Below are 24,598 nucleotides of genomic sequence, written 5' to 3'. Positions count from 1 at the left end.
GAAGTAGCTCACATGGGTGGCCCTTGCTTGGGGTGGGCACTTACTAGCTTACCTTCAGATAGTCTATTCAACAGCATAATGGTTGACTATTGTGATTCCGAGCATTAGCTTGCATGGGCGGCTCTTGCTTCTGTGCTGCGCTTGCCTGGGGTGGGGCGGCATGTGTGCGGTCACATGTTTTGGCGTTTTCAGTGCCCTCACCTTTACTGGGCCAAACTTTGTATCAAGGATTTGATTGAACAGTAAATTTAAATAAATGCGGCTATGGGATTTTGCCCATAGCCATTTACTCCAATTGTTGATTGGTTATAATTTTTCCCAGTAAACATAGCTCAGGCAAGGCAGCATATTTGGGTTGTTCATATAATTTATAAGGGAGAAAAGGCATAAAGGAAATATTTGCTTGCAAATAGAATTTTTATGCTTCTTCTCCCCGTTGTGTACTTTTTATTTCCTTTGGGGGCCTGGGACTTGGGGTGGCATTTATTTGGATTATATCCAATACCCTTTAGGATACTTGTGCTTGCCAAGTGACCAGGCTCCCATGTGAGCGTCACTCCGTTCCATCTTGATGGTGGTTAAAGACGTGGTTTTTCATCCCTCCTCCTCCCCTTGTCCCAGCCACTCCTCATTTTCAGCTCATTATAATGTAATTTTTGGCGTTTTCAGTGCCCTCACCTTTACTGGGCCAAACTTTGTATCAAGGATTTGATTGAACAGTAATTTTAAATAAATGCGGCTATGGGATTTTGCCCATAGCCATTTACTCCAATTGTTGATTGGTTATAATTTTTCCCAGTAAACATAGCTCAGGCAAGGCAGCATATTTGGGTTGTTCATATAATTTATAAGGGAGAAAAGGCATAAAGAGCAGGTTATTGCTGAAGCTAACTTGGAGCGGATGTTCTTGTAGACGACAGAACCATTTATTCTAACATACCTGCAACTATGTTATTTAAATTCATTTCGATGCAAAATCTTTGCATTAGAAAGTAAAATTGCTTACTTCAGTATGTTCCCTCTTTGGACGTTTCAATAAATGCGCCGCCACACAAACAGGTGATGGTGTTCATTAAAGATGATGATAGAATCTTATTTATGTTAATTTCTGTTACGTTTAATTATCTTGTTTTACAATAACGGAAAGGTCTCTATGCTGACTAAACATTTATTTTTGACAGTGAAGGGCAGATTATTGTCGATGCTAATTTGAGCCGGAAGATGTTATCTTCTGGTAGACAGAGCCGTTAATTTGTCGTGAGTAAAAGCAACGCCGAAAACTTCATCAAAAGTGTCACATTTTCGGATTGTGTCACTGAATAAAAGAAAGATGTCATCTAACTTGGCTTTGTGCCCTGAAAAGCTAATACGTTTTAAGTAAAGCTACTGAAATAATAATTAAAGAACTTAAAACTTGACCGCTTGGCACTTTTAAATTAGCAACGCGTAATGAAAAGTATTGAGGATATTTTCGACAGTCGACTTGGCCTTCGTTTGCTTGGAAGAGACAATTGACGACGAAAAGCGAAAAACAGCTGTTGTTGATAGGCATATCTAATGTTTACTGTTTAAAGATCGCCATCCTGCACTGATGTGGACAAGGCCTAGCTGACAGTGCTGTTTCCACTGGTGTCTGCGTTTTAATATTCCCTTAGGACAAATTAAAGAAAAGTTGACTAAAAATGCATGTGGTTTCTCAAGCGCTTCCACCTTTAGTTTAGTCCATTTTTCACTCTTGTAACTTGATGATTAAATTTATAGCACAAATAAATAAACTAAAAAAAAAAAACTGAACTGAGAAGTATTGGATGAGCATTTACAAGGAACTAAGATGATTTCAGATGATGAATCCAGAATTAGAAAATTGGACGAGCGCTTCGATTCAGTGCTGTTTCCAAACGTAAATGTAAAGGTCGCTAACGGTGCACTAGAGCGGAGCCCCATATACCTGTCTGTGTTTCTGTCGTTCTCTTTGTCAGTTCGTTCGCTCCTACATTCGTCCGTCTGTCTGTCAGCCTATCTTTCTTTCTGTCTCTCTGTCCGTTTGACTTTCTGTTTATCTTTCTGTCTGTTTGACCGTTTGCCCCTTTGTTCCTTCTATCCGTTCATGTTTTTTTTTTTTCATCTTTAGCTTTACTGACCGTCGATCTTCTACCGAAAAATGTCTTTGCCATCAGTGGATCGCGGTATAATTTTACGTGCATCTTTGTCGGTGATAATGGATTGCCTCCTGTCAGGGTGAGGTTTCAACGGAGAAAGGCTCTGCCAGATTTCAGATATGAGTGGTTAGACATTCCAGAAACGGAGACAGTATTTCAAACTAACAAAACAGAAGGTGAGACCAGGCAGAATGACATCTACCTCAGCATAGCCTTAGGTTTTTGGATGACGGGATGGGGAGGGATGGGCTAAAAATTTCGTTTGGATGCCTATGGCTCTCGGGCGGTTCTCTTAGTGGAAATGGTTACTGACTTTGCGGCTCATCACTAAAAACTCATTGCAGTTTTTGCAAAGAGTGTTACTGTTCTTCCCCGATGCGAAGGGAGTCTATTGAAGGTCGGTCTCCGCAGTTATCGATTGTCACACTGGTTTTCAAATCATTTCATTGATTGGTAATCATCAACGTTATATCCTGAGTTGAGGTTTAATTTCCGTGGTCCTTTGCAGTAATAATTGATGGCATAAAACGAAGTTAAAAGCCTGGTTCTGAGGCTAGACTTTGCATGTTACTAATATACGCAAAAACTCACTAGGAACAAGCACATTAAAGAAAGTGTGAAATAATTTTGTGGAGCATGATTAGGCTTTCTACCTCTGTAAACATAGCTTTTGTCGCAGAATTATGCTCAATAGTCCACATGGAAATATAACATGCCGAAAAATCTTTTCACAGGGAACAAAGTCACGGCAACGTTGCACTATACGAACATTACAGTCGAAGATGATACCTCTAAGGGAAAACACGCATGCACCGGATATTCTTCCAAGGGCGGACAGGAATCCAGATACAGGTTCACCATCCGTGTCACAGCAGGTGAGTCACTTTAGTATCAATAATATGATTAGACAATCACTTGGAAAGTCGTCGTAGACAAAGGCCTACGGGCTCCTTGACCATCTCCCGCGAAAGATTTACAACGTCCATGTGCGCGTTTGCTGAGGTCGAGATTCAAACACACCGAAATTGCACGTAAAACAGAAAATGTCTCGCGTTTAAAGATATTTCTCTTTTTCCAAAAGTTTTCATTTTGAAAATTTCCAATCTCAAAAGCCTTATATGATCCAGTAAAGTTAAAAATAACTTTGTCCGCGAATTTGACTCGAAAAGTATCAACATACCGATGTAGATTCCAGCTGGTCATCAACAGAACTATCTTTAAGTGTTTCAAGGTGGTCCTTTCAACCTTTTTGTAAACTCTTGACCAGTGACGAGCCTTTCAAATTATTCGAAGTAATTGAAATAGACTGCGAAAGTGTCTGTTTCGGCCACAAACGGCTCCCAGCATACAGCATAATTGTCAAAATGTTTTTGCACCTCCAACGCGTGTTATCTGAATGACGCAGGGTTTTTTTTTTTTTGGTAGACTTTTGAAATAAAAATATCCGTGGCCTTGTGATTGAGGTGTTAGGTCAGTCAGCGAGTGAATTAGTCGGTCTCTCAGTTAGTTAAACTGCGTGTTAGTCAGTCAGCCGATCTGTCAAAAAACAATCACTTAACAGCGGCTTTCAATTAGTCAGCCAGGCATTCAGTCACTGCAGTGAATTAGTCGGTCAATCAGTCAGTCAATTTTTTTGTCAAAAAGTCAGCATGTCAGTCAGTCAGTCGGTTGGTCAGTGGGTCAGTCATTCAGTCAATTTGTCCGTCAAAAAGTCGGTAAGTCAGTCAATCGGTCGGCGGATCATTCAGTCAGTCAGTCAGTCAGTCAGTCATTCAGTCAGTCAGTAAGTCTGTCAGTCAGTCAGTCATTCAGTCAGTCAGTCAGTCAGTCAGTCAGTCATTCAGTCAGTCAGTAAGTCTGTCAGTCAGTCAGTCAGTCAGTCAGTCAGTCTGTCAGTCAGTCAGTCATTCAGTCAGTCAGTCAGTCAGTCAGTCAGTCATTCAGTCAGTCAGTAAGTCTGTCAGTCATTCAGTCAGTCAGTCAGTCATTCAGTCAGTCAGTAAGTCTGTCAGTCAGTCAGTAAGTCTGTCAGTCAGTCAGTCATTCAGTCAGTCAGTCAGTCAGTCAGTCATTCAGTCAGTCTGTCAGTCAGTCAGTCAGACAGTCATTCAGTCAGTCAGTCAGTCAGTCAGTCATTCAGTCAGTCTGTCAGTCAGTCAGTCAGTCAGACAGTCATTCAGTCAGTCAGTCAGTCTGTCAGTCAGTCATTCAGTCAGTCAGTCAGTCAGTCAGTCAGTCAGACAGTCATTCAGTCAGTCAGTCAGTCGGTCAGTCAGTCAGTCAGTCAGACAGTCATTCAGTCAGTCAGTCAGTCTGTCAGTCGGTCATTCAGTCAGTCAGTCAGACAGTCAGTCAGTCAGTCTGTCAGTCAGTCAGACAGTCAGTCAGTCAGTCTGTCAGTCAGGTAGTCAGTCATTCATGCGATCAGTCAATCAGTCAGTCAGTCAGTCAGTCGGTCTTAAAGTCATGATTAGTCCGTCAGTCGGCTAGTCCGTCAGTGACTCAGTTACTCATGACTGCTCACTCAAACAAGTTGTCTGTAAGTCGTCCAGTTAGTCACTCCTTGTACCAGTCTCTCACCCAGGAAGGCATTTGTTATCCGGTAGAGGATCGTTCATCATAATGTACTAGATAAATTACCATTACCTCAGTCACCGTTTTTTCATTTTCATTTCATTCCGTGCTGTTGTTTGTTTATGATAGTCGAAGACCTGCCTGTGGCCCGTGTTACTCCGAACATAACAGTATCATATGGAGACGGTGCCAGGCTGTACTGCAATCTCACCCACAAGAATAATGAGCAGACCACACCCATAAGCTCCGTGACCTACTTAAGAAATGACGAACGCTTGAAAATAACAACTGATGTCAATCAGCCGTTGATCTTGACTTCTGTCGATGCAAGAGACGGTGGAGACTATCGATGTAGAATCACCGTTCTCCTTAAAAAAATGGAGCATTACGACGTTACGTCGTCGGCAGCTTATCTCCACGGTAAGTGCAAGAATGAAGGTCGTAAAAAGGACTAAAGGAAAAACGCCAAATAAAAACATCACATTTGAACCCGCAAGGACGTCGCGATAGCCTAGTAGTGAGCTCGGCTAACCTCAAATAAAGAGGTCAGGGAACAAACCTGAAGAAACGCTGGAAGAATTACCTTTGATGCATGACGTCAAAGAGGACCAGCAAGCCGTGGTCACCCCCGGGGTAGACTCAGACAATAATGGTCATCTTGGATTTTGCGTATTGACCCTTTGCACCCTTACATCGGTGATCATATCTTTCAAACTGCTCTCTTTACATTTCATTCAACAATTTTGGACATTTTCAGTTAGAAATCATCTTCATTCCCATGACATTGATGTTTGATTCATAGCTGATACTGTTGGGTGAAGTTAGATGCTGGTCACTTTGGCGGTTGAAAGGCTAACAAAACCTTACCATTTAAAAGGCGGCATGGCCGAGTGGTTAGGGTGCTGGACTTGTAATCCGGTGGCCTGGGTTCGAGTCCTCCATCCTCTACTCGCTGGATTTGTTCTCGGTTGCCCCGAGTTCAACTCCTCGGCTGTACCCTGTAAATAGCCTGCTGGTCTGCCTCCTGCCAGTGGGGATTTTCACGTATTTTATGTTTATTTAAAACCTTTGTTTGATTTATTTGAGGGCCACAAGTTCATCTGTTGAATCACTGTCATGTGTTACCCTCCTTAAATAAAGTTATTATTATTATTATTATTACTATTTTTATAAATAGAGAAATTAAAGAAATCATATTTCGAACTGTGCATGATGACAATGTAATGCAATTTGAAACTGATTTGTGGTTAATTTTCCGCTAATAATTATTTTGTAGTATATATGTGAGGATCATTTGGCTATTTATAACAATAAAGCAGGAGGATTGTTTTTTCCAATAACTGTGCCCTGGGTTTTTGTTTTGTTTGTTATTTTTCTTCCTTTTGGTGTCTCGTGGAAAAAAAATATTTGTAAAAGTACGCCGAACAACCAGAAATCAATGGGAAAACGTAGCGTTTAGACGTGCAATAAATCTCCTATTCACCCACTACACTCAAGACCGTACTGGTAGAACATTGGACCATTGTCTCCTTATACGGACTTAGCGCTGCGAAGTATGTCATTGGTGGATCAAACCAATATTCTTTCAGCAATACTAATCAATATAATTAGTTAATCATGTATTTTACTTATGAACATCTTTAACCTTGGAAATTAGTGAAAATCTGCAATAACCATATCTTTTTTTCAACAGTTCGCGTCCGTTTTCGTATCAGCATGATTAAGTTAACAGCTGACATTGGAGAGAGCGTGGCTATGGTTTGCAGCGCTGAAGGTTACCCCTTGAACATACAATGGAAGAAAAACTACGAGGAAAAAAGTGCTATCATCAAACGTATGATATACTTAGCTTCTCCAAAATATCATTATCTCTTGGCTCCTCTTTATACAAAATTTAGTGTTCTTCTCCTATAGCTTGCCACCTATATTGACGCGATGTTTTGGTTTTCTGTCGTCAGTTTCTTATTATTTCTGTGAGTGTATGTGTATGTGTTTCAGTTTTTTTTTTTGGGCAGTAAGTGTGTAGATTTAGCTCATAAAGATATATAACGATTGGGTACTTTGAACCAAATAGGAAAATAAGACTAATGCTGTTGTTTAAATCAAAGATGTCCACTTTAAAGTTAGCGTCAGTTGCGAAATGTAGTACTTTGTAGCCTTAAGATTTCATGTTTGACAAGGGTCGTAAATGATCAATCACGACTCTTCACTACAAAACCACCCTTACTTATAGTATTGTGAATAACTAAAACGTTTCTTGTGATTTTTACCCACAGCAAAAGGCCGTTTCATTCTTCAAAGTAAATGCAGTTTCTGTGATTCTATCCTTGTCATCCAGAATGCCACCGCAGAGGATTCTGGAAACTACTCCTGCAGTGCAAGTAACGGTCCTGGTCAGCAGTTTTTCCTTGTCAAGGTGGCTAACGGAACTTTGATAAACGGTAACAAATTTCAATTCACTTAGCATCTGAAATTTAGTCGCTGAGGTTTGTTCTCTCCCCTATGGGTGTGCGACTGTATGTCTCAAGATTTGCATCACTGCCCGGGTTTTGAGTTTTCGTTCCAACTTGAACTGCTTGCTGGATGTTCGGCGGAAGAAGTTTCGATGAATTTTATTTTTAACACCTAAAAACATGTCTTCCAATGATTGATTAAAATCCTTTGGTGTGGCTGAGTAAAGATAATTTAGATTCACTTGCAATTTTGAAGAGGAAACATTTTCTTTAATTTGAAATTATTATACTGGTATAGACAAAGCAGGAAAGCACTCATGCTTTAAAAATATGAAAGTGATTTGCAAGGGGTGAAGCAAGAAATAACACTGAAGGAAAAAGGATACAAGAGTAGATTGTAGAAAAATTGGAAATCCTCTGCTGCAGAGATTTAATCAGTCCTTTAAGGCAGCATTGATTTAGATCTGCAATTTAGTCCTTGTTTAAAGAACTCATGATCACATCCCAACCTAGGAGTGGTTAATCAGCCACTAAGTCACTCTGTAAATAAACTTAAGTGGCATGATTCGAGGACTTCTCTTTTCTTTCTTGTCGGGTACATGAGTAAAGTCGAATCTCAAAGTGCGGCTATTGTGCTGTATTGAAATTCTGCCGCTAATTTATCACGGCGGTTAAGCTCTACCCACCAGCTAAAGTAGGTACTCTTGGACTACAAAATAGAAGTTTCATAATTTGATCTTCTTTTCATTTCATATTATTTCAGCGGCTCATACAACTTCGGTTCCAAATCATGTGAACTTCATCATGCAAGGGTTCCTGTGGATTTGGTGGAGTTCATTATAGACACGAAGGCAAAAAAGATGGCAATAAAGAAGAACGGCTCCCGATGAATTAGATCGAAAAAAAAAATCACTGTAGTCGTGATTTTAAAACACTTGCTGCGTAGCTAGATGACAGTGACGAATCCGCTGAAGATTTAAGAAGTGTCATTTCATACTGATTGTTAAGCCAGCTGTACAAGATTTTTTTTGCAATGAGAGACTCTCTCCGTATGAAAAAAATTACGTTCATGAGCTGTGTCAATTAAATTAGGACGAGATATAACCGTTCAACTGAACAACACATTGTCTCGTAGCAGGAAATGCTACAAAAGTTAGCGCCTTTTCCAGGAGGAAATTATTAATGTATGCCTATAATTGCATTGCAAGTTGATCTCCGTGGAACAAGCCATCCCTTTCATTGTTGTTTCGAGTTTTGTAGAATCGAATTTCTGCAATTTGGAAATTAAGTTTTGATAGCAGTGAAGATTAGTTACAAAGACAGTAAAAATGATAATGGTAAATCTTATAGTGGCCATAAAATTGACTAATTGGAGCTCCGCTTTTAAACTTCTATCGGTAGCCTTCTCTTATCCGTTTTGAATCGTCTTTGCTATTGAATTTTTTTTTTTTCGGCGCGGTAATAGAATAAATGTGCAGAAAATGTAGTAATGGAGAAGTAAATAAGTTTATTTGCTCCTGAATGTATAGTATTCATTGCAAAAATTTGAGCTCTTTACAAAGCATTTTACAGGTTTTAATAAAGCAACAGATTATGGATTAGATTTCAAAGTTTATATCTGTTAGGAACAGTACTGATAGCGTTTGGCTAAAGCAAACACTCTGGCAAGTTTCATAACATATCCTTAGAGATTAAATGATCAAGCAGTTTCTCAAAACATGTTTTGAAGTTGTAATCAGAAATTATAACAAATGCAATACAGAACTTTAATCAATACTACTGCAAAGAAGAATTCATTTGGTTGGTTGTTTGACTGGTTGTTGTTTTAGTTGGTACTTCTTTCGTGGTTTTCAAAGTATCTCGATAAGTCACTCAATTTTTCCTCTAGAAATGGTTTGTCCAGTGACCCACCCCTTCTTACATTATCTTTTTCAATGGTCCTTCTCTGAGGTAATTTTCTATTTAAGGAAAAATGAAACCCGACACGGTAGCCTTATAGCCTTTGAACAGTTTTTATTCACGGTCTTGTGCAAATGTCATGACATATGAAAGAGACGTTCCTATCACGTCCTCTCTTTAACAAACAGTTCCGCGAGAAATAGAACCCAGTTTACCTTTTTAAAAACTACTTCTGTGGCTTCATTGAAACAAATTACCTTTGTTGAATACCTGGTCTTTCCTTTGAAAAAGAGGGAAGGGGAATTATTTTTCAGAATTATAGTTTTGTTGATCTTTCCTGTCCCCGCGTCTTTGTTTTTTTCTGTCAACGGAGAATACGAATAAGTAAAGATTTGGTAAAACATTTGACAATGAAAAACTGCGATAAAATAGTATAAAGCATGACACGACGTTTCGACGTTTCCAGAACGTCATTATCAAGTAAACTAAAATAATAAAATCGAGCATATATATAATGAAGCGGTGAATAAATTACAAAACGTTAAAAGTCAAACAAAGAGTTTAGCCCTAATGGAATCGCTCTGGGTGTTTAAATTGGGCCTTATTGTTCTTATGTACAACATTTCATAAACAAGACAATCGCATTTCGTGCCGCATTTTTTAAGCATTCTAAACTGGCTCTCATTGAGTAAGTCAATGTTCCCATGGGCATCTCTCAGGTGGCGACCAATGGCAGAGTATCGATGATCAGCAATGCGTTGAAACAGATGGCGCGTCGTATATCCGACGTAATTTGAATCACACAAATCACATTGAGCAGGACCTAAAGCTTAAAGAAATCAAGCCACGCATCTTAAATCAGCATAGTGTTGTTTACTGTTTTAAATGTGATTTGTGTGATTCAAATTACGTCGGATATACGACGCGCCATCTGTTTCAACGCATTGCTGATCATCGATACTCTGCCATTGGTCGCCACCTGAGAGATGCCCATGGGAACATTGACTTACTCAATGAGAGCCAGTTTAGAATGCTTAAAAAATGCGGCACGAAATGGGATTGTCTTGTTTATGAAATGTTGTACATAAGAACAATAAGGCCCAATTTAAACACCCAGAGCGATTCCATTAGGGCTAAACTCTTTGTTTGACTTTTAACGTTTTGTAATTTATTCACCGCTTCATTATATATATGCTCGATTTTATTATTTTAGTTTACTTGATAATGACGTTCTGGAAACGTCGAAACGTCGTGTCATGCTTTATAATATTTTATCGCAGTTTTTCATTGTCAATGGAGAATAGGCAGCTATTAAAACGTAATAAAATGCTTCTAGGCGAGGGCCGTCTTCATTGTTCGGGTTCAAACACGAGCCCTCGAAGTCCGGAAGGATCAAACGATAAAGTGCAAAAACCAATTGTCTATGTTGATAAGCTCAAAGTTTAGCTATTTTAGGAGTAGCACTACATTCGCCGACCCCTGATAATGCCAGTGCGTGCGAAATATTCAGTATTCCTTTTTCCTGTTCATCCTGCAAGGAGAAAGAAACTATTGACCAAAGTTCGACCCCCTGCGACTTGCTCAAGGTGCTATGACTGACCTGAATGATTTTGAGCAATTTCTAGAACCGTGAAACTTTGACCCTAAATAAAAGACCATCTTTATCACAGGAATATCTAACAACATGTGAAACCGACAGTCTGCTTCAAGTTTCGGTAGAGCCCCGGCAAGCAAAGACAAAACGGTTTCGGCATAAAACTGTTTGCTTATTTCCGCGAACAAGTATTAGGCAATCTACGAAATCTGTCCTTCTTTGCTGAGTAATGCAGGTTTTTCCGCGATGATTGAAAACCTTATGTAACTGACTCAACACGCCCATAAAGTTTATTGAAACTTTGCTACGCGCGTGATATGACACGCATATGTTTGGCAGGTGAAAGTCATAGGCAAGCCAATCACATGCCCCCTGGTAAAAAGAAATGAGAAAAAAAAAAAACACGTCTTCAATGATATCTTTTGTCTCGTGATAAAGGCATTAACTTGTCATCCCAGCCGGAAAGAACGTTGAACACCACGTCTACAACATCACGGCAACAAAAAAAGTTTTTTTCTCTCGGAACACGATGGCAGTTGTCTCTACATCCAATCTTTTTTTGATGGCGTTATTTGTGGTGGCTGGAATTGCCAACGGTAAGTTGATATTTTTATTTCAAAACTGAATTGTCATTAGGAATATTGCTGTAAGCAACTTGCGCGCTTGATTGAGCCATATCACCGAAAAACGTAGCATGGAATGAAACTGGAAAAGAAGGGTTAAAATTGCTTTTCGTGCAAAACGTCCCTTCAAAAAAAGTGTAAATCGATGCCTTACTCATGCATGGTTTATTCTTGAAATGTAGTGAATTTCTATCTGTTCTGTCATTATGGCGACGAAAGAGACCTGATAGATTTTAAAGTATTGAAAGGTACACGGTTTGTTTATTTATTCATGGAATGATCAGTTTTAAAACTGCATCCTAATACTGTGAAAAATGGTACTGTTTCACCAAGTAGTATTTACCTATTTTATTGAAAACTCGTTTTTAAAAAAGACAGTCTCCTCGTCACAAACTGCTAACAAAAGATAAGCAGTAACCACCGAAAAAATAATAACATGATATTTTAATCGCCTTGAGTGCGCGCTCACTTACGCGTTTGATCTCGACCCTTACGAAGAGAAAGTGAGAATGTAGTTGTTTAAAACCCAAAAACCCGGTTCAAACAAGTTCAGATCCATTCCTGAGCGCGACAAAGCTGGCAACAAGCCAAGTTGCATAATTTGATAAGTGCGTATTAATAGCGATGATATCACTCAGTCACTCAGTCCAATTGGCACTTTCTGTGTTTATATTTAAATCAATTCAACTAGCAACTCAAATTGCTTTATCAAACGTATTTCTTGAAAAAGAAAAAAAAATGAAGGAAACAGCCTTTGCATCCTGCGTTCTACAAGTAAATCTTTGTGCCATGTCCAAAAATGGCGAAGATCTAAAAGTGACTACTTTTGCGCGTGCGTGACCCGATGGAGTTACATGAGCCGTGAATTGCCTTGTTGCCTTAAACGTGATCGGTTTTGTCAAGCAAGTTCTGACAAACCTATCACGATATCATCAGAAATTTTTAAACGAAAAAATCTAGACGAACTTACGAGCAGGAAGTGAGTTTTCGATCGGTGCACAAATAACTTTCATATTATCTATAATGCGTAAAAGTGGAGGATAACTGAAGATTGACCTCTAGTCGAGGAGTGCGCGAGTAAGGAGCGATCGAACGGGCAGACGCGCGAGTGAGAAAGCTCTCTTTTACGGAGGCGTGCAAGCGAAAATGGCACGAAATAGCTTCTCGACACTTCCTAGTCTTTTTCCTGTTGTAGGAGAAACTTGCATATTGATCACATGTAGGAGCTGATTGATTTTATGGGACTCCCCTCATTAGGACAATGCACCTGAGAGTCAAGTTTTCGTGGGTCAATCCACGATCCTGTAATCGCGAAAGTTATGTGAGTTTCAAATCAAAAAAGAAAAAGGCTGTCATTTTACTCAAGTTTTCCAAAATGGCCGGATTAAATACCTTTCTTTTAAATCAGTTATTTTGGTCTCGACACCTAACGCAACTGCGTAACCGTTACGAAGATGATTAAATCGTAACCACAATTTCAACCGATACGGTACAAAGGAAAGGTCATTTGAGCCTTAGTCAAAGGCGTGAATATCCTGACTTATTGGGCTCAAGGAAGTTACCTTAAAGTTATGTATCAGCTGCACGAAATTAACTTCACTTGTTCAAAGCTTAAATGGCCTTGTGCACGGTTTTGCTACTGCAGTAATTATCAATGTTCTTTCTCCTTGGATTAGAGATTAGGTGAATCTTGTATATTGCTTTCTTTTTTAATCTTTCGTAGCCATCGCCTTGAAGTTGTTCAGGTAGTACCCCAGATTTTTCCCAGATCAAGGTCTTTATTATTGATCTTGAAGAATCGTCTCTGAATTTTCCACGCGGATCGCTTCACGTGGATAGCATATTGTTTCTGCTTTGGAGAGCTAATGGTGAAAAGAAGGAAAGTCCCCTTGAATTGCTTTATACGTGAATCATTTGGAGAATGATAGATAAAGCTTAAGATAACTAGCTCGGCGGCTTAAATTCAAATACCGTTGAGGCATTGAAATTTGTAGACTCGCTTGTCTTTAAGCCAGTTAAAAAAACAACATTTTTCATGATATTTCCGGCATTAATTCGCAGTAGCAATATTACCTTTGCTCACTGTGCGCATTGTATTGCTTACAATTGACCTTTTTCGCTATCAAACCAGTCATACATCGTCTTTTACAGTTTACAAGGAAAATCACCTGCAAAATTCTCGCTAAAAAACTGAAATATAATTATTTTGTGTGCTCAAAGATAATTGAGCATAATGCGTGGGTAATGCGAGATGCAAGGATCCCCAAAGCAATAACATCCTTTCTTCCTGCATCATAAACAAGGGGAATCTTGCATATTCTTTCCTTTCTTCCGAAGGTATCACCTAAAATTTCCTCTCTCTCTTTTTCCTCCTCAGCTGAACTAGTTGTTGATGTAATTCCCGCAATCGGTTATCCAATGGAGTATTCCTCGCTTACTATAACCTGCGCTGCTCATGATCCTAACAATGCAGTTGTGCCAGGTAGAATTCAAATTGTCAGAATAACAGATCAATTCGGCACTGAGAAAAATATGACTGATGCGGACAGCAATCTCAACTTTACAACAACAAAAGAAGGTAAGAAACCTAAATATATTTGCAAACTGTTCTTAATCTGAAAGAAACATTAGCAGCAATGTTTCAGTTGTCAAACGAGGATAATACAACAATAGGCTACAAGGAAGAACAGGGTTTTCTACTTTTTTACCCTTGGATTGAAAATAGAAATCACAGGCGTTTGGTATTAGATTTACTTGGAAACTCAATAATTTTTTTCAGCTGTTCGTAATAAAACGGTTTTATGTTAAATGATGCTCAAGAACACGAATCTTCCGCCCCAGGCTTCTGAAAGACAAGTGGAACTACGTTCACTGTCATAATCCCTGGTGAAATGTCATGTTCGAGTTTTTCTGCGATAGGGGAGGTGTGTCAGTATCTGGCCTTGGAGAGAGAGGCAAAATGCTTCTAAAAAACAGCCTGAAAGCACTAAAAAAAAGAGAAAACATATATTTAGTTACTTACTTTTACGTTGATTGTAATACTGGAAGGGCTCATGGAATGTTTCACGTCTTAACTGTTTTTCCTTTCCTTGCAGACAATGGCCGCAAACTCGTAGTTACTATGAAAATTATCAACGTCACAGAAGACTACGACTCGGGACTTGACTTTTACATATGCCGCGCATACCCAGTGAACGGCAGTAGTAAAATCGGAAAGCGTCAATTCAATATTAATGTCATTCAAGGTATGTTCTTTTATGAGAAGTTAGATGAATTAATTTTCAGATTTCGTGAAGGAGGTATATATTAATTGTAACCGTTCCTTACCCTCGGCCAAAATAGCCCCAGAAATAAATAACTGACTAATCATGTAGCACATTTACTCAAGCAAAACAATGGAAGCGTCACCGAGGATGAATCTACCGACCTCTACCTTATGATGACAGATAGAATTGGACGACACGAAGTCCTGACACCAATTAATCAAAATTCGAAAAAGATATTGGCTATAAGTTTTCATTATTAAGAAACAACAGGTAACTCGGCAAAGTGTGCGAGATCAGTGCGCACATGGTGCGTTCTGCCAAAAAACTGAAGAGGCATGACATGCTAACTGTCCCTTAAACTGTCCCGTAACACTGTTCCGTAACACCGTCCAATTACAAGCATGACGTGTTCACTGTCCTATTAGAGCTCAAATCTCACTCACGAGATTTATTTGCTTCAGTATGTTCTGCGATTGGTCCCAATCAGATGCAAAACTAAAATCATTTGCCTTTTGGCAATAAAAAAGCAGCTCGCTTGTTTATACATTGGGTCGCTCATTGGTTCATCGTGATATTATCTTCCGGCGACTTATTGGCCGTTGCGATTGATTTGCATTTGCTTTAAACAGCACTCAGGCGGAAAGCGCTCTCAAATATTCGTTCTCTTTCAGAAAAAGACAAACCCAAAGTAACTGTCTCTAAACTGAAGGAGGTGGACCATTCCGTCACCACGACGATATTTTGCAACGTGTCATTCAGAGGAAGCCAAAAAGCAACACTGAAAGGTTTCTGGTGGACCAAAGACGGTAAAAACCTGACTGACTCTCTCATAGACGCAACAAAAGAATCCACCTCGTTGGTTCTCAAAGATATTGGCATGAAAGATGGAGGGAAGTATTCCTGCACCCTGCATGTCCTCCTTGAGCCACGGGTTCCGTACAAAGTGGAAGACAGTACCTCGCTTACAGGTAAGTGCTTCGTTAGTGACGTATGGATGTATTCGAAATGTCAAGATCGTTTACCAGACAACTCTCTAACTTGCGTCCTTGTATTGTGTAGTGTTTTTAATTGCATGATTTCCTATAATCTGCCAATTTTCCAAAGGGCTTTTACAACTTTACTGTTGTTTTTGTTATTGTATTATCATTATTATTATTGTTACTATTATTACTATTATTATTATTATTATTGTCTCTGCTATTGTTATTATCGCTTTTATCAGTATTGTTATTACTGTGTTGTGATTTCATTTGTCTGAATCCCATTAATCTGCTTTGCCCAAAAAAATGAATAACCTCAATTAGATAAGCTCTAAAGAAAAGCGCTCTTTCAGCTTCCTTAGCTTTCTTGCCGCATTTGACTATTCACATTATTATTTTCATTATATTCAATAATATAATTGTTATCACTATTATTGTAATTAATTGTTATGTGAGTGGTATCTGTAGCAGTAGTTAGTAGTATCGGTATTACCATTAGCATTGTCATTTTTATTATTATAAGTATTATTATTGCTATGACTAATATTTTAATCACTATCATCAACATTTCAGTTAGACCTTGGTTTGAAAGTAAAGATGATAAATCAGTTAAGATGAGGTTGGAAGGAGACTTAACTTTGGTGTGCGGCGCCAGAGGATACCCTCTGAAGGTGGAGTGGAAGTTCAAGAGTGAGACAGACGGATCAGTTAAACCTTGCATAGGTAAGTTTGAATTAGACGTAACTCGAAAAACTTTTATTGTCTGTCAGTCAGTGTTTTAGTTCCGTCTCTGTATTTATTCGGTCGGTAAGCGAGCCATAACGTTTTTCAGCTGTCCCTTAAACTTTCTGTTAGACGGACAGCCAGCCAGACAGTCTTGTTGTCAGCCAGCCAGCCAGTCAGCCAGTCAGGCAGTATTAGGCTAGCTAGCCAGCCAGCCAGCCAGGCAGCCGGCCAGTTTGCCATTCCGTCACTCTTTAAGTCAGTTAGTCATTTGGTTATGCGGTCGGTTAGTCATTCAGTCAGGCAGATCATCCTTCAGTCCTGGATGAACAATCCTTTAGGTCAATTTGTTTTATAGCTACCATTCATTATCAATCAGCCAACAGCCATTACGTTTGTCGATGCTATTTGCAACAGGTTATTCTATTCCCAAACCTTTTTAATGTTCATATTTTAGACTCTTCAAAGGATGAGCGTTACAATGTCAGCCAGAAGGGACCCTATGATCCATATTCCTTGACCATTGAAAGCTTGAGCGAAGCTGACATTGGAGTTTATTATTGCTGTCTGCCATCGGGCTGCTCTGAGGACATTGATAAGGATCGGTGCCAAAGCTTTGACATCGATGAAATAGGTAGGTATTTAGCAATTATTCCACGAGCACGCGTTGGATATGAGATGATAGATAGCCAACTCGGCGCTACGCGCCTCGTTGGCTATAATCCTCTCACATCCAACAAGTGCGAGTGGAATAATTGTTTTATTAAAAAAAGCGCCCCCAAGATATTAGACAAATCTTCCCGACTTTATTTTGTTAGAAGAAACCGGATGTTACAATGTACAGATATTATATTATGGTATATTGGCTCATATACCATAATGGCTAAGCCAATAAAAAGTCTTGAATTGCATTATCCAATGATCCAGTTTTTAATAATTCTAGTTACACCAAGTTTTTGGGCCGGTGCATAGGTACATTTTGAAGGTATATCCTGGAAGTACACAATTCTTGTGAAAAATTAAAACCCTCATTTTTGCCCAGAGAAGATTTTCGTTTCTAAGGAGGTGTAATCTATCAGTGTTAAAAAAAAACCGCTCTCTTGAGGAGAACTCAGAAAACATACTGTCTCGTTATCTCGGATCCCATTTAAGACGGTGTGCATCTACACAGTAGTGGTTTTGTAACTGAATCAGTTATATTTTAAATTAAATAAAAATGGATTTAAGGCTGCTTCATGAATATGTTTGTTCCGGTCATGTATTCGGTTTTATTTCGAAAAGCACATGGAATGAATAATGCGCACACGTGCGAATGCTTACAAGAACCAACCGCATACACTACAGTTCCGGCAGGTAAAGAATCAGTCTTTTGATAGCCTTCAACAAACAGTAATCCTTCATTTCCTGTCTATTCGAGACCTAACCAGAGCAGCGGTCTAAAATAACCCTAAAACATCTTTGAAATTACGCATGTAAACATTTGTAACACAGCGAAGAAATCCGTCAATCGTCATTGGAGTTGATGTCTTTGATAATTTTTTTTACCCTCTTTTTCCCAAAGGTGATCCAACTGCCGGCCAAGTGTCTGCGGTTGCCCATAATGTGTTCGTCATCTTGGCTTTGTTTGTAGTGTCGCTTTCCTGCCTGTAGAGTTAGAAGCGACCGGGTGACGCGAAAGGAAACGAAGAAAAAAATGAAAGAAATTAAATTGAAAGCACTTTTTCTCCTTGTACCCTTTTTTGTCGCTCCGTTGCATACTTCCTATGCCATGGATAAAGAGAAAGTGATTTTAGACCTTTTTAGAAAACCTTAGCATATTTAGTTTAGTTTGTTTGGTGATGTACTCCTCGACAAAGTTTTAGTGTAGTTCAGTTTTTTACTTCATTGCCAGCTAAGTGTAAATCAAAACAAATCAGTCATTCGAGGGTAGGAAAAAGTAAAGCAAAAAGCAGCTGTGGAGTTTGTGGAGGACGGGGAATTGTACCAAACGACTTGAGCTTGACTCTTGACTTCAGTTGATTTTCAGTCAAGACTGAGATGTGCACAGCCTCTGTAAGTCATTAATTCAGGGTTATTTCTATACCGTGCTCTAAATATTTGGGTTGTGTAAATTTGTAAAACTACCCCAGTTTTTCCCTGTTGTTTCATTAGTTTCTCATTACTCTGCTAGTTATGAGTAGTTTTTCAAGTTTTTTTTTTCTTTTGCCTATTTAAACAGTCTAAACACTGGAAATGCAGTCATCTTTTCCTTCTTTATTATCAGATATCAAGGGTAAAATTAAAAGTGCAGATCCCAAGTCGAGTGGCAGAGCCATTTTTAAATACATATGCCAAATGTCTTTGAACAGAATCCAGCTCATCCCATAGTGAGCAAAATTTACAGTTATATTAAGTAGAATATTATAGACTTAATAATAGCGCTTTTTTAAAGAATATTAGCTTCCTCAGTGAGCACCAATTAATATCATTGCACGGAAATTCGCCATATTATTTGTTACGCGCAAGAATTTTAAGAAATTTTATGAGCTCATAGCTGTAGAAATTAACCTATATAAAAGAAAAAATGAAAAAAATTAGAATATAGCTCAATATTCAACGTATATTATTGTGATAAGATCAAAAACTGTAGAAGAAGATTCTGGAAGAATTAAACTGACTCTAAATAGCCCACAGGTGGCCCAAGCGTACTGTGTGTGACTTTGGGCTCTAAAGGTCAGTAACGGGAATACCTAACATATTAAGATCGAATTTTAAGCGTAAGCGTGGGCCGTCAAAAAAAGGAAAAATTATAAAAAATTTAAGAAAAAAAAGGATATTAAAAGCGAGGAATATAACGTATGAAGTCTACTTGCCTTTTTTCCGTAGCCGCTTTGTCGTTTACGTCCTTTTAACGCTGTTTTGGGGGTGTTATGAAAACGAAGACCTAAGACCTGGTCTTCGCTTTCGTACTACGAAAAAGAAGAGCCCCGGTCTTATTATGAAAACGAAGACCCTGTAAACAGAAAACCGTAGAAATTACAACTTAAACACACATTAAACAGCAACAACGCTTATCAATATAATACATTACACTTCACGCGTTTCTTCCCATTATTATCCGTATTATTATACTGCCCGTCTTGTCTGTTCCGTTTCGCTTTGCGAGACAATTTGAGGTTGATATTCTCGAGGGTTTCCTCGGGTAAACTTACCACACATATTATTCTGGAACAGCAGGCAGAATTCGAACGCTAGCCGCCTTTGATTTATAGTTAGCATTGCGTGACAGAATAACAGAGAAGGCATTCTGTACAGGAAAAATTACTATTGGGTTCTGTCAATAGATAATCAATTTCTACTGTATTTCGTAGCTAAAATAGATTCTGACGGTCATTCAGCTTTCTCTGCTGAAAAATTCTCGTTAAAAAGTAAGCAATTCTTTTGCTAATGCAGGGTCTTCGTTTCCGTAGTACGAAAACGAAGACCCTTTATTGAAAGCAGAAAATCCTTAGAGAGTACGATTGTAGACGTACCCTGAGCACCAGTTAACAACTATTCACCGAAGTGAAGGTGGTTAGAGGTGGATATTTACCGAGCCGCGAAGCGGCGAGGTAAATATCCACCGCTAACCACCGACACCTAGGTGAATAGTTGTTTTAGTACATACTAAAACAGTGAGGTAATATACATCACCAAAAATTGATTTTAATTCATACGATTCCAACATTTCAACTTTTTTCCGCGCGTAACGATCCAACGCGGCTCGGATCGCGGTAAGTGATTTTTTGTTGTAAAAACTGCCGTCTCGTTTTTTCACTGACAGATAAAATTTCTGAAGACATTTTGTTTAGCTCTGGTGGCGACATTTCTTCAAATGGTGTTGCAAACTCTTTCTGTATTTGAAACCATTCTGTAAAAAATACCATTCAACTTTGATTTTCAAGTAAACAAGTGAGGTTACGCAAGATTAATTTGCATTTGTAAACAAAACCTTTTTCACTGGTTTTTATCGATAAATTCCCATTTACCATTACCTTTAAACACAGCCAAACCAAATTTAGTCGCTTTCTCTGTGTTTTCCGGGACTGCTTCGTTGTTATTGGAGTGATTTATTCGCTTGTCACGGATGCAAACCGGCACGCCACTTTTTCTCGAGTTGCTCGGAGGTAAATAGCAAAGGATATTCGGAATTTGACTAGCCAATCAGAGCGCGCCTTCAACGCTATCCGCTGTTTTAGTATATACTAATAATTGTTATTTCAGGTTTTGATATGCTAAGACAGTTCGCGCGTGGCTTTTCTTGTTCTTTCTTCAGCCACCACTGCTTTCGGCTCTTCGATTTGTTTTTCTATACAACGAGTCCAAATTTGGCACAGACATCCCCATCGAAGGAGTGATCGGAATATTTTAGGGCCTTAAGGTTAAGCAGGCTATATTCGGGCTTTTAAGAAAGGGTCTTCGTTAACGAAGACCCTGCATTAGCCAAAAGAATTGCTTACTTTTTAACGAGAATTTTCCAACAGAGAAAGCTTAACGACCGTCAGAATCTATTTTAGCTACGAAATACAGTAGAAATCGATTATTTATTGACAGAACCCAAGAGTCATTTTTCCTGTACAGAACGCGTTTTCTGTTATTCTGTCACGCAATGCTAACTATAAATTAAAGGCGGCTGGCGTTGGAATTCTGCCGGCTGTTCCAGATTAATAATAGGGAGCTTAATCAACCACGGCGAAAGGGACGACGACGACGTCAAGTAATCGCGGAGGGTCTGGAACGAGGACGTCGTTTTTAGCGGGAAAATGAAACTTAAGCAGTGAAGTTGCTCAAGGACGACGACGTCTGAAATCTTGTTTATTCTCGCTTCGTCAGTTTAAGAAATGACATCGTTCATAGACGTCCAAAACCTTCTTCTCACTCATGGATCAAATTTCCACATATATATCGAAAGTTCGAGAGTAGGTTATTCAATTCTTGAACATCAACAGTCCAAGGAATTATCAAGCTTTAGCTTTATTTACAATAGTTTACACATCGCAAAAGTTTAAAATATTAAATTTTACGCAAGTTATTTGAGATTTAAATTCAGTTCTAAGTGTTGCTGATATAAACAAACCTATTTTGCACAAGGTTTGTCTGATTTTCAACATGCTTTAGCCTGATATGTTCTACCTTTGATACTCCTTCCTTTGGCGAGCAAACGACGTAAGTCTGTCAATTTAATCAATGCTAGCTAGCGATCGGCACAGATAGCAGTCGTCGCGCTTCACCCAAGAATACTATTTTTTCCCGTGTGATTTTGTCGGAATAATTTTTATGGCTGTAAATCTATATCAAATATTTTGAAAATAGATTCGGAAAACCTGACAGGTATTCAAGCTCATGTTAACAAATTTTTAAGTAGCAATAATCCGGCAGTTCCATACACAGCTTTTGACCGAACTCAGAGGTGTATTACACTGCCATTTAAAACTTTTCATTCAATAAAAATGATAAACAGCACTCCTTCATAAAATATACTCAAATAAATTTAAACCTTACGTGGTCGCTTTCACCGCTTGATTTGACTTCTGTTGTGCGGAGGAAGGAATATGAGTTGGTGGGTTTTCGAATTTTATTTGTTTAGAAAACTGAGCAGGGTGGTTTAAATCAAACGAAGAAGCGAATACAAACTCCAACCGGCCATAGACTGTCTAAAAACTGACAATAAACCTCTTGATGAGAAAAACTGCTTTGAAGTTCGAAAGTTTACGACGACGTGAAACAGGTCCTTCTCAAGTCGTCCACGACAAGACGACGACGGAATTCTTGGTTCGCGCTTGCGCAGTGACGTTCTTGCTACTTCCGGTCGTCGTCCTCCGTTCGTCGTCGTGGTTGCTTAAGCTCCCTAATATGTGTGGTAAGTTTACCCGAGGAAACCCTCGAGAATATCAACACCAAATTGGCTCGCTAGCGAAACAGAACACTGACAGGACGGGCAGTATAATAATACGGGCAGTATAATAATGGGAAGAAACGCGTAAAGTGTAATGTATTATATTATTAAGCGTTGTTACTGTTTAATGTGCGTTTAACTTGTAATTTCTACGGTTTTCTGTTAACAGAGTCTTCGTTTTCGTACTACGAAAGCGAAGACCGGGTCTTGGGTCTTAGGTCTTCGTTTTGGAGGGTCTTCGTTTTCGTAACACCCCTGTTTTGGCGACTTTCTTTGTAACGCGTGTGGTGCTACCATTAAACTGTAAATCGCTTTGTAGGTACGCGTAATCCTTTTGCCCTCACTACGGGATTCAAATATCGAAGCGCATCCGGTCGGATCGGATTACACGCACGATTTCCCAGACAGTGTTGTTTGACATTCGGGCAAAAGTGGTAGTTTGGAAAATATGGAATGCCGGAATTCGGAACCGAAACCGGAAACTCGGAATACACAGAATTCCCAGAATTCCCGGGATGACCGAAAAATAAATTAAAGAAAAATAAAAGTAAATAAATAAATAAATGAATAAGAACATTGATGATTAGAAATTAATGATAAATTCACAACTTAATTAAATAATTTAATACGAAAATTTTCTCTGAGAACATCTTGTCATCTATCGAACTGTACAGTTTGGTGTCGTCTATCTAGACTGTACAGTTTGGTGTCCCACAGGGATCGATACTCGGACCTTTTATTTTCAACCTATATGTTTCTGATCTTCAAAAACACATTAAGTGTCCCTGTTACCAGTATGCGGACGATACAACTTTCTTCGTTCACTAAGAGGCTAAGGTCTTAGCTAATGGTGTCACGGAATTAAATGACGTAATATCACAATTGGCGGATTATTCATCTGAATCAAACCCCGCATTGAATGAAGCTAAAACAAAGTGGATGCTTATTTCCACCCGCCAGATGTCTCGAGCTCACGCATTACACGATTATTACCCAGCTGTGAGCTGTGAGCTGTAATGGGAAGCTATTAGAACGTTTCACCACAGCTAAGATACTTGGGGTCCACATGAACGAACATCTAACATGGACTGACCATATGACTGCGCTTCTTTCATCTTGTTATGCAGCATTGGCGGTTCTCCGGAAACTGCGCAACCTCGCACCATGCCATGTTCGCAAGCAGCTGGTGGAGTCATTAGTGATGTCAAAACTGGACTATGGGTGCATTGTCTTCTATCCCCTTCCAGAATACCAAATGAGACGGCTGCAAAGAGCTCAATCTACATGTGCGGGCTACGTACTTGGGCGGTATGCCGCTTTAGAGGACTTGCAGAAATTAAACTGGCTCCCAGTTATTAAAAGGAGAGACCTAGCTCTACTGAAAATTACTCATAACTCACGGTCTACGATGGCTCCCTCCCATCACTCACCCTCTACGATGATGTCTGGCCTGATTACTTATGCCTTAAATTCCATACAGTCAACGCTTATAATTTAAGCTGACGTTTCGAGCGTTAGCCCTTCGTCGGAGCGAATAGAGGAATTGTGGGTTGTGTGTGCTTTTAAAGGCAGAAAATGGAGCTACGTTATTGGTAGCTCCATTTTCTGCCTTTAAAAGCACACACAACCCACAATTCCTCTATTCGCTCCGACGAAGGGCTAACGCTCGAAACGTCAGCTTTTGTAATCATTACGGTGGCCAATTTACCATTTCAACTTTGTTGATATATCCAAATTATTTCGTTACTCCCACCGACGCAGCCCCAAACGGTTTCTTTCGAAACTATCAGCCTTTATTCGCCTATAAGTTAAGATCTCTTGAAACCTTAAAGTTGGCTATTCCAACTGAAAGCGGCACTTTTCAGGACTCAGCAGCGAGATTGTTTAATCCTTTCCCTGATAGCTTAAGGCAAGAGCCTGATTATAACAATTTCGTTAGGTTAGCGAAGAAGCTCATGCTCTCCGACGGAGTAAGCGTATAACTGATTATCATTATTGTTTCTAACCATGCCGTTTTGTTTTGTTTTGTTTTTTTTTAACTGTACATATCTTATTGTAATGATTTTTTATTTTGGTTTCATTTTTCTTTGTAATAATATACTGTAGCGAGGTCATTGGTAGGTGAAGAGCCACCTTGTGGAAGTACTACTAATAAAGTCGTTATAAAATAAAAAAAAAATAAAAAAAAAAAATAAAAAAAACTTACTGATCATCGTTTCATTAATCAATTACGTTTGTGTCAACAACAACAACAACAACAACTTTATTTTTTCAAGAGTTAGCTGTGATTGCATTAGAGAAAGGAGATTATTTATGCGGCGGTAATGGCTGAAGGTAATTATTTTCTTTTCCTAACTCACTGTTTACAGAAATGCGAATCTGAAACCATCGAGTTTAGATTGGAATTCGACTT

The 24,598-nt window shown here is 39.0% G+C and overlaps 2 protein-coding genes and 1 long non-coding RNA gene across 3 annotated transcripts in view; all 3 read left to right on the top strand.

The window, feature by feature from the left end:
- The window catches only part of LOC111328843 (hemicentin-1), a 13,307-nt gene extending 4,325 nt beyond the window's left edge, over positions 1-8,982 (top strand). The window contains exons 2-7 of the mRNA XM_022933378.2: positions 2,132-2,335; positions 2,894-3,034; positions 4,863-5,153; positions 6,427-6,567; positions 7,010-7,174; positions 7,950-8,982. Of these exons, the coding sequence (XP_022789113.2) occupies positions 2,132-2,335; positions 2,894-3,034; positions 4,863-5,153; positions 6,427-6,567; positions 7,010-7,174; positions 7,950-8,029 (1,022 nt within the window). The 3' untranslated portion in view covers positions 8,030-8,982. The remainder of the gene's footprint in view (positions 1-2,131; positions 2,336-2,893; positions 3,035-4,862; positions 5,154-6,426; positions 6,568-7,009; positions 7,175-7,949) is intronic.
- A 2,132-nt stretch (positions 8,983-11,114) lies between these two features.
- Positions 11,115-19,109, top strand: LOC111328831 (uncharacterized). Its single transcript, XM_088756995.1, has 7 exons — positions 11,115-11,275; positions 13,680-13,880; positions 14,398-14,547; positions 15,240-15,536; positions 16,122-16,271; positions 16,729-16,905; positions 17,833-19,109. Exons 1-7 carry the CDS (start codon positions 11,209-11,211, stop codon positions 17,919-17,921), a joined length of 1,131 nt encoding a protein of 376 aa, XP_088613121.1. The 5' UTR covers positions 11,115-11,208; the 3' UTR covers positions 17,922-19,109.
- A 1,639-nt stretch (positions 19,110-20,748) lies between these two features.
- Positions 20,749-24,386, top strand: LOC148733562 (uncharacterized). Its single transcript, XR_016000843.1, has 2 exons — positions 20,749-22,149; positions 23,313-24,386. It is a non-coding gene; the product is annotated as an uncharacterized LOC148733562 (long non-coding RNA).
- Positions 24,387-24,598: the final 212 nt, after the last annotated feature.

Source organism: Stylophora pistillata, chromosome 4, assembly GCF_964205215.1.
Source record: "Stylophora pistillata chromosome 4, jaStyPist1.2, whole genome shotgun sequence".
In the NCBI taxonomy this organism is placed as follows: Eukaryota; Metazoa; Cnidaria; class Anthozoa; order Scleractinia; family Pocilloporidae; genus Stylophora; species Stylophora pistillata.
The sequence above is the reverse complement of the archived record's forward strand: the minus strand, read 5'-3'. Positions and strand labels throughout refer to the sequence as shown.

Bases quoted from the DNA above. Each gene is read 5' to 3' on its own strand.
- LOC111328831 (XM_088756995.1), top strand. From the start codon at position 11,209: ATGGCAGTTGTCTCTACATCCAATCTTTTTTTGATGGCGTTATTTGTG. The intron at 11,276-13,679 runs GTAAGTTGATAT...TTTCCTCCTCAG, and splicing joins GGTGGCTGGAATTGCCAACG to CTGAACTAGTTGTTGATGTA. The intron at 16,272-16,728 runs GTAAGTTTGAAT...TTCATATTTTAG, and splicing joins ATCAGTTAAACCTTGCATAG to ACTCTTCAAAGGATGAGCGT.